The following is a 13,244-nucleotide window of genomic DNA, read 5'->3' as shown; positions in this document are numbered from 1 at the left end:
TATAAATATTTTCGATTAAAAAAAGTTGCGTTTTCGTTCTAAACCGCGTCCCAAACATTCATTTGCCTTCCTTTTCTTACAGGGTGGTTTACCTTAAACTACTGAAAAATAAACAATATGAAAACACAATTTATTGGGATTGTGGCACAAAAAGTTCAAATAAACTACTGTACATTAACCAGACAAAAGTAGTCCAACGCGACCACAATTGCAAGACAAAAATTTGCTAAGTATTCTGGGTGATACATTACTAATGTTTTAAGGAAAAAAAATTCTTTGCGGTTATAAATAACGATAAAATTTTTTAAAACTTCCTTTGCAATCATTCAATCATAAATTCCGGTTATGCCAAAATAATTCGTTGCGACGATTAGTCGGTTTACGATGATTATGGGTGCGTCAATTATACAGGGTGTTAAAAAAGGGATATTTCACGAATTGATATTGTATTGCCGAATGGGATTTCAATGAGAAGCTGCAGCATAAAATAAAGTTATATTTTCCCGTTAAAATACACAATTAACTCACACGGTTAAAATAGAAGAAAATTTCCCCTACAACAAACAAAAAAATTAAAATAAGCAGAGTAGGTTGAATTACCCTTTAGGACAACTTAAAATAGAAATAAAAATAGCACTACGCGTTGCCGCCTTCCAAAAACTTCAGCGTCAACGCGCACATTGTCTGAAACTTCTGCACGGTGCCCCTTTGGGCCGCCTTTGTCAGGTTGTGGCTCAAATCAAACGGGTCTTGAATACACATAAACGCGTTGGCCCTAAACAATTCATACTCTGCATTTTCCAATTGCTGCAGATAAGGCTCCATTTCGGCGGGCAACTGCCTTCCGTTGTCCTCCATAAACTTGGACTTTTGCACTGTATAACCCACCAAAGGACACACCACCTGGAAAAAGAATTTAAAAAAAAAATCGCTAGTTCAAACCGAAAACCTACGTAATTATTAAAATCGAATTTGCCATAATACGCGAAGAATTCCTTGAGCAACACGTCTACAGTGTCGGGGTAAGTTTTCACGCAACCACGGATCTCACCAACGGGCGGGCAATTGCTGATCGTTTTCCAACCTAAGATGAAGAAGAGGTAAACGTAGCCCCGAAAGCTAGCGCGCGAGAAATCAAAAAGTGAAGAAAATACCGAAATCTTCTTTGAACTACTAACCGCCAATGACCAAAGGTTCTCCTTTGCTCATCTTCCTAACAGTCGCCACAGAAGGAAGATAATGATTCGTCTGAAGATAAAATATCGCCATCAGGGCGAATGCGTATGTAATTACTTTTTCGAACCCGATGAAACCGACCCATCTTTTTAACAGCAAGATGCACTGCTTCACGACGGGTTGCAGCTCGAGGCACAGCCTCAGAAATTTCGTGTTCTCCACGCTGAGACCGTGACGGAAAGACAGGTCACATGCTATTTCGGTAGGTTTGTGATATAATCGCAAGATAGGCGTCCTGGCCGTCGTTATCTGCACTAACTCTGTGTAGACTTTCATGTTTCTGAACGCTTTGGCGGCGCGTCTGATCAATTGCACTTGGTCAGGCGGATCCTGTAACTGGAGGCCGAGGTACATGTCGCCGACATCCACGAACACGTCCAAGTCGCTATCCTGGAAAAAAGACCTTTTTACAACTACTTGTGAGAAAGTAGTTCAAACGCGCCGACCTTGTTACCGATACCGGATATCCGCGATCCGAATGGGTAGACTTTGCACTGCTCGAACACCTCATTTAGGCTTCGCTCCAAATCTGCGCAGCACTCTCGCATCGAATTGAGGGCGACCAGCTCTTCGGTTTCGGCCACCAAACGGTCCGCTTCCGATAATATAGCCTGTTTGGACTTGAACAAAGCCATTACCCCGACCGGTAATCTTTTGGCTGAAATACAACTTTATGAGACAAGAAATTCTACAAGTATTTATGAAATTGGAATGCTGGACTTACTAAAAAATTGTCCAACCTGTACTAACCAAAACATTAAAAGAATCGCACAAAGCGATCCCAAGAGAATATTAATTATTGTACAAATAAAAGTTTATATATATATATATATATATATATATATATATATATATATATATATATATATATATATATATATATATATATATATATTCTCACGTATTGATTCACGGATGGAAAAATGTGATGACACTATATTCCGGGATATCATCCGTTCGCTCGTTGAACTCCGACTGGAATCCTGCATCCGACTGGAATCCTGCAAATCTTGCATCCGACTGGAATCCTGCAGACGTTTCGCCAAAATCTCACTTGGCATCTTCAATGCTCGCGCTCCGAAAACGAAGTGTTTTCGGAGCGCGAGCATTGAAGATGCCAAGTGAGATTTTGGCGAAACGTCTGCAGGATTCCAGTCGGATGCAAGATTTGCAGGATTCCAGTCGGATGCAGGATTCCAGTCGGAGTTCAACGAGCGAACGGATGATATCCCGGAATATAGTGTCATCATATATATATATATATATATATATATATATATATATATATATATATATATATATATATATATATATATATATATATATATAGCTTAACTAACGTAAGTTCCTTGCTTAGTTGAGACTGTTGTATTTCTAAAATTCTGGCGATTCGCCATTTAAAAGTGTCAGTGATTAATAGAACCATAGCATAAATAATTGGATCAGAGAGTTGCAGCCACTTTTCTTTCTGATGCAAGATATGAATTTAAAAGTGACTCGATTTACGTTAACATAAGCATTTCACATTGATTTCTAACCAAATTTGCATCGTTAGTCTCGGTTTTAAAGTGTTTATTATGTAAACTACTCGTAATAAACACTGGATCAGATAAAATTTTCATTCGCGTATCGGGAAATAAAAACCGACGAATAAAATGGCTAAAAGCATACAGAAGAAGTGAATCTCAATAGGAATCTCTTCCAGATCAAAAATTAAATAAACAAATCAAAAATAAGTAGGTAATAGGTTATTAGGTCAATATTTTCTAATCTCGTTTCTTGCTTATTGATCTATTTTTAAATACAAAAACGGAATTTCTACCTATATGTGTATAAATGATAATAAATCAGCATTGGTGTTTATAGAGCTCATTCTAAACAGTGTTCTATTTAAATACTAATATACTTATTTTTAATAAGACTTATTGAATTTATGCCACGATTGTGACACAAAATGTATAGTTCAAATAAACTACTTGCTACAACCATCAGCAAAAGTAGTTCAACGCGACCACAAATGCAGGACAAAAATTACCTAAGTATTCAGGGTGATACGTTACTAAACACATGTTTTAACGGGAAAATTTTGTTTGAATTTTGCTATTAATTTAGGTTCCTAGGCCAAACTCCTGATCAGTAGAGTTTTCCAATCAGCACTGGAATTTTATAGCCTCAAATTGCCACAAGTGGAATTTTGCTACGAATTCAGGTTCTGATATAAAGGTGAGTTTATAGAGCATTTAATTTAATTTAGCATTTAACTTAAGATTCAATTTTATTTTTGGGCTTTTATACGGACATTTAATTTAACCTAAAATTTTAAATTTTACATATGAAAAACACATAGAAATAATTGCAAAAAAGTGTAGCATTTTTATATCAACATATACAAAAGTCGCATAAAATAACAGCAATATTAAAATAATTCTGCTGATAAATGCTGGTAACGTTAAGTTTAATATAACCAAGTTAAACAAAGTTGAAAATTTGGTCAACTTTAAAATTAAATTAAATCTTATTCGATGTCCGTTAGGGATGTGTTTTCCTACAGCAAAGACTTAAACATATAAAAAGATCACCTGTAATAGGGCTACAGATTTTAATGATTTTTGCGAAAATCGAATTCTCTTGTATCAAAGTGTGTATATCACTTGAAATTGTACCCTCTCTTAAAAGAGCAATCGGTAAAAGTTTTTTATTTCATTTGATTTAACTTCATTTATTTGGTATTAGGCCTCTTGTATTGTTTAATTTTGATCGCGTTAGAACTCATTTTAAAAGATCGTTATAGCTGAATACGCTGGCGCCGCAAAGAAAGAGAAAAATAAATAAACAAAAAAGGGGTTTAATCTTTACATGACCTTGATTTTTTGCTACAATTTAAATCGTTTTTGCAAGCGGATGTACTATAAAGATGAAAACAGATGAGTATAAATTACAAGTAATTAATTGTACTCTTAGGAAAATTTTACTTAGTTGCGTAAAGCAGGAAACTTTTACTTTCGTTAAATTTAAGTATCCTTGGCTCGATTGGTCGAGAATATTGGAGGTTTATTCCTAGATTGAGCTGTAATTGACTTGACGATGCAGATTAGACCAACTTAATGCTTTAACGAGCTTCCAATGCCGTGCAAAACACACAAAAATGGCAATTAGCGATCTCGAAAGAAAATTATAAATAATCAACAACATTTGGGCGATTTTGTTGACCTAGAAGCTTACCATTATTTTATTTCTGTTGGCAATGGAGGCACTATGTATATTCAACTTTTTTTTGTTCCTTTGTAATTGTAATATTAGTTTCAGTCTTTAAGTATTTATATTTTGACAAAATGTTATTTTTTCTTCTAGTTCATTCTATGCATAAAAGACGCTTGACATGTCGCTTGTATTAATATTTTTTTGTCAAGTTTAGTTTTGGTTAGTTTTTTCTGGTTTGCTTTTCCTGCTTTAGCAAGCTTTTTACCTTTTTACAACACTTCTGGATTCCTCCTGCGTCGGTTTTTGCTTAGTCGAAATTGCTGACGTTTCGCCAATCATCCTGTTGGCTTCTTCAGAGCTTGACTGAAACTGACTGTACCTGCTTATATATTGTTTGAGGGGGGCGCTAATGAGGGTTATAATCACCGTCTCGGCTGCCTGATTCCCAAATTGGTGACAGGTCGCGGTTAAGATTGTTAGGTTGTTTATAGATTTCTATAGACCCTCGGATTTTTCATTGGTAAAACAACTGATTACATGCAAGAATTTTAGTTTTATCGAATAAAATTTTATCCCCGGTTTCATGAGTGTGTTCGGCAACAGCTGATGGTTTATTTGTCTTAGTCGTAAGGTTCTTTCGTTTTCTTTGAGCCTAGTTGATCGGGTCTCTCCAATGTCGCATATGCATGGAATACTGTAAACTCGTGGCGTCTCAAATGGAATTTTGTCTTTGATATACAATATATAAGCAAGTACAGAGTAAAATACGAGCCAGTTTCAGTCCAGCTCTGAAGAAGCCAACAGGATGATTGGCGAAACGTCAGCAATTTCGACTAAGGAAAAACCCAAGTAGGAGGAATCCAGAAGTTTTGTAAAAAGCATTACAGTAGAAGCTTCTTTGAAAAATTAAACTTTTTACCTAAATCACACTAGTGACAATGCTGCCAGATTTCATTTCATTTTTGGTCCTTTCATTGCTAGAGAAAAGCCAGTAAATTAAGTATGTCAGTCAACCATAATTAACAATAACACAACTTGACCACGCTGCGAAAATCTCTGTACTCAAGACCTTACCTTCCTTTTTTCCTCTTTTCCTGGTACCAGCCACGTGACGTGTCAATGACAATTCGTCCCCGAAGATGACAGCATTGCATGTGGTGCATTCATATTCAGTTACCCTCAACTTCCGACTTTCGGCCATGCTTTTGTGCCTGGGATTTCCTCAAGTTACATGGGATCAAGAGCGCGTTGGCAAAAAAACTCACCTAGGTCCCCCGAAATCATGCTGAATCCAACTCTGTTCGGAATTAATTCTGACGTTGCATATTTCGCAGAAGTAGGTGTACTTCTGATTGCGTTGCTGTATGTGCAAGATGGACGCGGCCAAATGAGCCATTAAAGCTCTCAAGTCTTCCGGTATAGTGCAGTCACACAGCCTGCAATTTATGGAGGACTGTTTGCCCTTGATTACCATTTCAAGAAATTGCAAGTCGTTTTTCATCCTGTTTGGCAACAGTTTCAACAGGTCTACACTTGACATGTCATTAACTGCTTTGATAATGTTATGAACTTCAGGTTCGGGACTATCTAAGAGATAATTATACTTAAGTGATAACAATAATGTAATTCACATTTTGGGCCACACCCCACAACATAACCTACCCTCGCGCGTGTCCAATTCCAAAGGTTTTGTCGATTTTCTTCTGGTTGGTATAAACCTCCTACCAGGCCGTGCTTCTTTACCGTTTAATTGGACTTTTTCTTGTGTGATACCGTACACTTCAATTTGCAAATTTGCCAAATAATTAGGGTTGTTCTTTTCAACTAAATCCAAGACATTTTTCTTGTGCTTGTCACCCTTTATGTGCGCCTTCAAGTCTTTGCCCTCTAATGAATTGTGACACAGGAGACAAGTCAAGTGATTAAAGGTTTTTGGTCTAAAAAATACCTGGTGCGCCTGAATATTGGTCTCCTCTTTAAGCCAACTCAGGTGAAAATTTTGTAAAATCTTCAATACTTCTGGATTGGATGCGGCCTTCATATGTTTCTGACCCATCGCATGGTTTGCCAGGATAAACTTGGAAACTCTTATTCCATTCATTTCACAGGGGCATATTAAGCATGAAGCACGCATGGGTCCTGCCCTTTGAATTGTAAAATCCTGAACTCTATCATAACTCCGCACATAGGTCATTAAGTTAGATGGATAAATTTTGTTTTTAATCTCAGAATGGTTCTTTTCCAATGGAAAATTAAATCTAAAATTGTTAACGTCTGCTTTATCTAATCTGCTTGAAGAAGAACCCTGGACTGAGGTGGACAAGGTGCCTGACGCATTACCAGATGGCTCTTTCTCAGGTTGCTCAATGCTACTGTCCGTATTTGAATCAGATGCCATTGCCATATCACTTTCACTGTCTAACTGTAAACGTGCGGTTAAAAAGTCGACGTACAATTGCTCAAAATGTTCATGCGTTTGCAGAGAATCCCAAACATTTGCGTTACCCAATTCAATGAAAATTTTTTTGTCACACAATCCACATAAAAATTCGTAATTTTCCCTGTTGTGAACCTGCAGTTCTCGCAAAGTGTCTTTAACGCTTATTTTTAGCTTGACAAACAGATATTTCATACGTTCCTTATCTGCCTGGTTAAACGATAACATAGATATTCTTATGTTGCTATTCAAATCACTTAAAAAATCTTCCAATTTTGATTCTACGTATTCGACTGACAGGGTATTATTGACTCGTGAGTCCTCCATAATAATTTATAAAACTATTGTGCTTGTTGATGTCGATAAAAATTATCTTTAAACTAATGTAACACAATAAACCGATAACGTAACCTATAAAGATTTGAACAAAATTGTTAGGGTCATTCGCCCATACGCAGCTAACAAAATAAATATTTCAACCTTTCCATGGAAAAAATTATTATTAATTAACGATAAAGGTAATTGAGTTTTTGGCCGCTCAAGAATTCTGCAAAATATTTGTTTTAATTAAGTTTAGTAAGGTCTAGTAGCTAACAAATGAAATGTTTTGGAAATTTGAAATGAAACCAGAATCATACTAAGTTTTTAATTTTTACCACCTGAGAATACTTAACATAAAATTATTTACTTAAAAAAAATAACAAACACAAAATTTATGCAATCAAATTTGTTTGGATATAATTTTTAACAATGTAAAAAAACGCTAACTTAACTAATCAAATTTGTTTGGATACAATTTTTAACAATGTAAAAAAAACGCCAACTTAAGCAGTATAAAGGCAAAGAATAAGATAAACAGAAAACTAGAATAATCACATTTTCAAACTGAGTACCATACTTAAAAATTGGTCATAGTGGATTGTAATGTATCCATCTTGATCTGTGTCATATTGTCGGAATGCAGAAGTTAACGTCTAAAATTTACCAATTAAGACACATATAAATATTTGAAAAACAATCATCAATGCTCACATGCAGAACTATGCAGGCTTGTATAAAATCATCAAACAGTATGGTCCCATTGCCGAACCTATCAAATTTTTTTACGAGAGTATCTACTAGACCATCGGAAAGTTGATATCCGAATGTCGTAAGGGCAGTTTTTAGCTCACTTTTATCAATATTACCAGAATTGTCTCGGTCAAAAGACCTAAAGCAATTTTGCCAATCGGTAACATATTTCCACAAAGCACCAAAATCGTCAAAACTTATTTGGCCGCGATTGTGGCGGTCAAACATGCCTAAAAAATAACTTCTATATCGCTTTTATCATGCTGAACCACCTAAACAAACCAATCATAAGTCGCACAGTTTCCGGATTAAAAGGACTCCATGTTCCATTGGAGAGCGCTTGTTGCAATTCTTCTGTATTTATGTACCCGCTCCTATCCCGATCAACACTAAAAGTTATATTTTAATCTCACGGCGAATTATCGAATTCTCCAACCCACATTACCTCTGAAAAATTCCCCATAAAAACTCTTGATTTGGGGCAGCCATTTCTTTACAATTTCGTTATAAAACAATCAACAAGTAAGCCCTAAACTCAGCTAATTTATTTCTTAATTCTGTTTACAACACAGACCAGACAACTAACATAAAACTATGTCAGATTCACAGATAACAGATATTTTGGCTTTCATTTGACAACAAGTTTCTCAGAATTTAAACATTGCAGAACAGGAATTTATTTATTATTCCTACGGATTCTATTAAATATAGGATAAAATTCATTGTCTTTATGTCTACCGGACTCTAATAGTGTTCTCTTGCAACTAGAAAAATATTACCAAATTTGAATTGTAATTGTGACATTGACAAATTAGTGCAACAAACTTACCAAAACTATTCTGAGTGCGACACCGTAAATCAAACAAGCCGAAGAAAACTTTTTCCTAGAATTTTGCTTGGGGTTTTTATTCGGTGACTAATACTACGAAAACAATAAAATCTCGGACACTTTGTTAGTGGCTAGAGAAGTACGATGACATTTCAGTCGCCGATGCCGAGTAGAGAGTTCCTGTGGGATGTTTTCCAAAGGGTAGACCGAGACAGAAGTGGGTATATTAGCGCAGACGAACTGCAACAGGCGTTATCGAATGGCACATGGAGCCCCTTTAATCCTGAGACTGTTAGACTAATGATTGGCATGTTTGATCGCCACAATAAAGGTCAAATAAGCTTTGAAGATTTTGGTGCCTTGTGGAAATATGTAACAGACTGGCAAAACTGCTTTAGATCATTTGATAGGGACAATTCTGGCAATATAGATAGAGAGGAACTGAAAACTGCCCTTACTTCATTTGGTTATAGGCTTTCAGATAACCTTATTAGCGTAATGTTAAGAAAATTTGACAGACATGGAAATGGAACAATACTGTTTGATGATTTTATACAAGCCTGCATAGTTTTGTATGTAAGTAAACCAGTTGTTAAATAGTCAATATGCTGTCTATTTGTGCATATATTTGTAGACTTTAACTGCTGCATTTCGCCAATATGATACAGATCAGGATGGATATATAACAATACACTATGAGCAGTTTTTAAGTATGGTGTTTGGTCTCAAAATTTAAGATTACATCTATTTTGTGTTTTGCGCCCATATGTCATATATTTCTACACTCAGGGCTGTAAATTTGTAACTTAACTTTCTAAACTAACATTGTAAATATTGTCTCCAGTGTCAAATTTTTTGTGAGTAGGGGTTGGTTGTTGAATATTGTTTATTTTTATGTAATAAATCTCTCATCATTTTGGAACGCCATACAATTATTGTTAATCTTATTTTTTATAAAAATCATATTTAAATGTTTAATAAATTGTTTATGGATGTTCTTTTAAAGGTTATTTTGCGAAAATATGAATAATTCAAATTTATTTTCATCCATGGTGGTCTGTTTGCTGTTTATGCAGATCAACGAAAAAAAGCAAGTAAACGTCAAATTGTATCACTAATGAGAAAATAAAGGAACTTCCCGTTTTGGGCGGCCGTCTAGTCAGACGTTAGCTTAGCTCCTCATTAAAAAGAAGAAGAAAATTGAGGAACAGTTCTTGATATCTTTGAGGTTTTGGGCGAATGATCCTGGTAGTCGTGCCTAACAGTTTTCTGTGAAACGCATAATTGAATTGATATTTTTGAGTTATTGGAATACATGTACATAAACTAAATATTTTTAGTTATTTTCCAATATAAAAATGACCACTTTACGACCATTCACTTGCGACGACATGTATAAGTTCAACAACGTGTAAGTAATTATCATAATTTTTGTACGCTGTGCCTATCATATTTTTTCAGGAATTTAGATCCTCTCACCGAAACTTATGGACTGTCGTTTTACATGCAGTATTTAGCGCACTGGCCGGAATATTTCCAAGTAGCAGAATCGCCGAGTGGCGAGATCATGGGATACAGTAAGAGTATCACTGTGTGTTATATGGGATGTTAAATTTTTTGCTGTAGTAATGGGCAAAGCAGAAGGGGTTGGCGAAAATTGGCATGGTCATGTAACTGCTCTAACGGTTTCGCCCGATTTCAGGCGCATGGGTCTTGCCGGCACTCTTATGTATTACTTGGAGGATATCTCTGAGAGGTAAGGTTAATTTTTCTGGTCCGACAAGGCTTAAGTTTGTTTCAATTTAAGGAAGAGGGCCTATTTTGTGGACTTATTTGTTAGGGTAAGCAACAAAGTTGCTATTAAAATGTATAAAAACCTGGGTTACATTGTGTATCGCACCGTGTTGGAATACTACTCCGGAGATCCAGACGAAGATGCTTATGGTAATATTTTATGCAATTTTAGTGACCCCTTTTAAATAATTTTTGTAGACATGAGAAAAGCACTGACCCGAGATATGTGCCGGCAGTCAATTATACCGCTGACTCATCCCGTGAGGCCAGAAGAAGTTGATTGACATTCATACTAACCCATTTATTTTTTCTGATCATGAAACTGATAAATCTGTGGAATTTATTTAATAGATGAAATTGTAAATAAAATGAATGTGGAATGTTAGTGATTTTGACTATTCAAAAAACAAAGGTCGTTACTTGGTAGTCTTTATTTTTTTCTTTTGACTTTGCTAAAAAATAACTCAGTTGAAACCCAGGTAAGATATTAGATTTTATTCTCCCTTGGAAAGCGCATATTAGGAAGAATAAATTAAGTTAAGTTAATTGAGTACAAATAAGCAAGGGTTTATATTATTTTGTCGATTGTTGATTTGCAATCGAATGTCATTCGAATCGACCAGCTGGTTATTTTAACCCTACTTTCCATATGTTCATTCTACGTTAAAACGTAGAAATAATCCTAGTCCAGTAGCTATGTGAAGAATCCAAATTGAAAGAAACAAGACCCCCTTTTTGTACTTACCTATCCGTGACGTGTGTTAAGACGTAGATAATTAATTCATCGTCCCATCTGTGTTATTCTCAAGAAAACCGTTGAACGTCACGTGCATGCACGCGTATATACCTATACACGTATGCGGCGCTTGCGAAAATGCGAAATTATTGTCAATCATTCATGTTCGCTTAAAGTAGCAAGAGGTGAAACGAAGGTATTTATTACCAGTTTAAAAATATGGCGCGAATAAATAAAGCGCCGTTAAGTGGGTAGTTGCCTGTTTCGCACATCAATCAATATAATAAAAATAGAATGTTTAATTAGTATTCGATGGACCCGTTGAAAATCGCGCTGCATGTTCGGATGTTTTAATTAAATTTTCTAACAAGCAAAAATTTTGCCAGCGTGAGTAGCGCACGTGTTACATATTTTATGACGGGGCGTAACGGCATTAATTTTCCAATTTTCAAACAAATTCCCGATTTGCATAAACGGTATCGGAATATATACGGGCCATGATTTATTAAAATTTAATACCGCGAACAGGAGTATTTAATCGAATCATAAAATAAATATGCGAAAGGTCATTTTAATCGGCTCCGCCTCGCAATTTTTAGAGTTTTGTGAAAAGAAAGACCCGCTAACCCGATTTTATTCCGTCGATGCACGGCAAACCGCGATTCAATTTATCCAGCGATTTCACATTGCATCGGTGCACTTCTGAAAAAAAAACGACTTCTCTAATTTGTCATCAACGTCGACTCCCATTCTGCAAAAAGTAAATACACCGCCCACGCGTGGCTCTCCGAGGCGCTCCGAGTTTTCCCGAGCAGGTTGCATGCGGAACAATTTCAAACTATCCCGACAAGCCGCGCGGAACAGTCAACGTCGAATGGTTCGTATGTAGGTATTGTATCGCGCGTCAGGCGTAACGTTTTTCGCAGGCGAAGTTTCCACGCGAAAAGTTTCTTACTAAAAGTTTCGTTGTAATTTGAATAAAACGGGGGAGTGGCCGTGTGACTGGGACACTTAATCCGCGCACGATGGGTTTGTGGTTCGTGTACTTTGCCGTTGTCGGTTTCGCAGGTGAGTCAGTCGCGTAACGTAAACATTTACGGGAAACCTGTACCGCGACTTTCGATTGTTTTCGCTCTCATAAAATCGAGCGTAACCTCACTTTTTGATGCAGTTTTCGTATTATTGTTGCGGAATAGCGTATTTACCTTTTAAGCCATTTTCAAAAGTATTCTCCTTCGTGGAAATTTAATTATTCTCCAGTCCGATGTTTCAGAAAAACAAATCTAATACTTAAGCGTCGCAATCAGAGCAAGGGAATGAAAGCTCCCATTTATAGAGGAGAAAACTAATAAAACATATAATTGTGGAAACTGCACGTGAACATTTGTTTAGATTTCTGAATTATGGGGGTGTTTCCGAAAATTTGCATTTAAAAAAATCGCTGTATCTTTCTTGTGGAAAAATTTGAGTTTAAATGGAAACACCCAGAACAACTTTTCACGCAGCATTTAATATAAATATATTCAATATTTTCAAAAGAATATTTTATTAGAAAAGAAGAAAAACATTTATATATATATATATATATATATATATATATATATATATATATATATATATATATATATATATATATATATATATATATATATATATATATATATATATTTTTTTTTTTTTTTGGTAGTCTTTTTTTTAGTTCATATAACTTTGGTTTTTGCTAGTCTTGTTGGCGTCTTTAACTTTCATATTGAGGTTGTAAAATTATATTTTCTGTTACCTTCTGTAAAATACCTAATTACACACCGATCTAGCGTGCGGAAAGCGTCACTCTACTACGTGAGTTTCGTTCGTTTATTGATTACTCGCCCGCTGCGCTCCGCCCGTATCAAATCAACTCGTGGACTGTTCAATGATTTAAGAATGTGTCCCATATAAAA

General features: G+C 35.8%; 5 protein-coding genes across 9 annotated transcripts in view; 3 read left to right on the top strand and 2 right to left on the bottom strand.

The window, feature by feature from the left end:
- Positions 1-112: 112 nt before the first annotated feature.
- LOC132705635 (speckle targeted PIP5K1A-regulated poly(A) polymerase-like) lies at positions 113-7,284 on the bottom strand. The gene is made up of 7 exons (XM_060676365.1): positions 6,100-7,284; positions 5,703-6,024; positions 5,512-5,648; positions 1,683-1,894; positions 1,179-1,626; positions 954-1,084; positions 113-903 (listed from the first exon to the last, which is right to left on the bottom strand). The coding sequence occupies exons 1-7, from the start codon at positions 7,199-7,201 to the stop codon at positions 637-639; spliced, it is 2,619 nt and encodes an 872-aa protein (XP_060532348.1). The 5' UTR covers positions 7,202-7,284; the 3' UTR covers positions 113-636.
- Positions 7,285-7,523: 239 nt separating this feature from the next.
- On the bottom strand, positions 7,524-8,577 carry LOC132704604 (programmed cell death protein 6-like). The gene is made up of 4 exons (XM_060674710.1): positions 8,391-8,577; positions 8,228-8,334; positions 7,907-8,175; positions 7,524-7,848 (listed from the first exon to the last, which is right to left on the bottom strand). The coding sequence occupies exons 1-4, from the start codon at positions 8,432-8,434 to the stop codon at positions 7,747-7,749; spliced, it is 522 nt and encodes a 173-aa protein (XP_060530693.1). The 5' UTR covers positions 8,435-8,577; the 3' UTR covers positions 7,524-7,746.
- Positions 8,578-8,778: 201 nt separating this feature from the next.
- On the top strand, positions 8,779-9,761 carry LOC132704603 (programmed cell death protein 6-like). Its single transcript, XM_060674709.1, has 2 exons — positions 8,779-9,350; positions 9,409-9,761. The coding sequence occupies exons 1-2, from the start codon at positions 8,919-8,921 to the stop codon at positions 9,508-9,510; spliced, it is 534 nt and encodes a 177-aa protein (XP_060530692.1). The 5' UTR covers positions 8,779-8,918; the 3' UTR covers positions 9,511-9,761.
- Positions 9,762-10,021: 260 nt separating this feature from the next.
- On the top strand, positions 10,022-10,953 carry LOC132705004 (N-alpha-acetyltransferase 20). Its single transcript, XM_060675397.1, has 5 exons — positions 10,022-10,185; positions 10,236-10,351; positions 10,401-10,530; positions 10,582-10,718; positions 10,767-10,953. Exons 1-5 carry the CDS (start codon positions 10,133-10,135, stop codon positions 10,850-10,852), a joined length of 522 nt encoding a protein of 173 aa, XP_060531380.1. The 5' UTR covers positions 10,022-10,132; the 3' UTR covers positions 10,853-10,953.
- A 1,201-nt stretch (positions 10,954-12,154) lies between these two features.
- Positions 12,155-13,244, top strand: part of LOC132704288 (fasciclin-2-like) — a 143,456-nt gene continuing 142,366 nt past the window's right edge. For all 5 annotated transcript variants that reach the window (XM_060674178.1, XM_060674177.1, XM_060674176.1 and 2 more), the window contains exon 1: positions 12,155-12,372. In XM_060674178.1, coding sequence (XP_060530161.1) covers positions 12,330-12,372 — 43 coding nt within the window. In that variant the 5' untranslated portion in view covers positions 12,155-12,329. The remainder of the gene's footprint in view (positions 12,373-13,244) is intronic.

This window comes from Cylas formicarius, unplaced genomic scaffold (assembly GCF_029955315.1).
Source record: "Cylas formicarius isolate icCylForm1 unplaced genomic scaffold, icCylForm1.1 PGA_scaffold_7__23_contigs__length_41026272, whole genome shotgun sequence".
Taxonomy (NCBI): Eukaryota; Metazoa; Arthropoda; class Insecta; order Coleoptera; family Brentidae; genus Cylas; species Cylas formicarius.
This window is presented reverse-complemented; position numbering and strand designations above follow the sequence as displayed.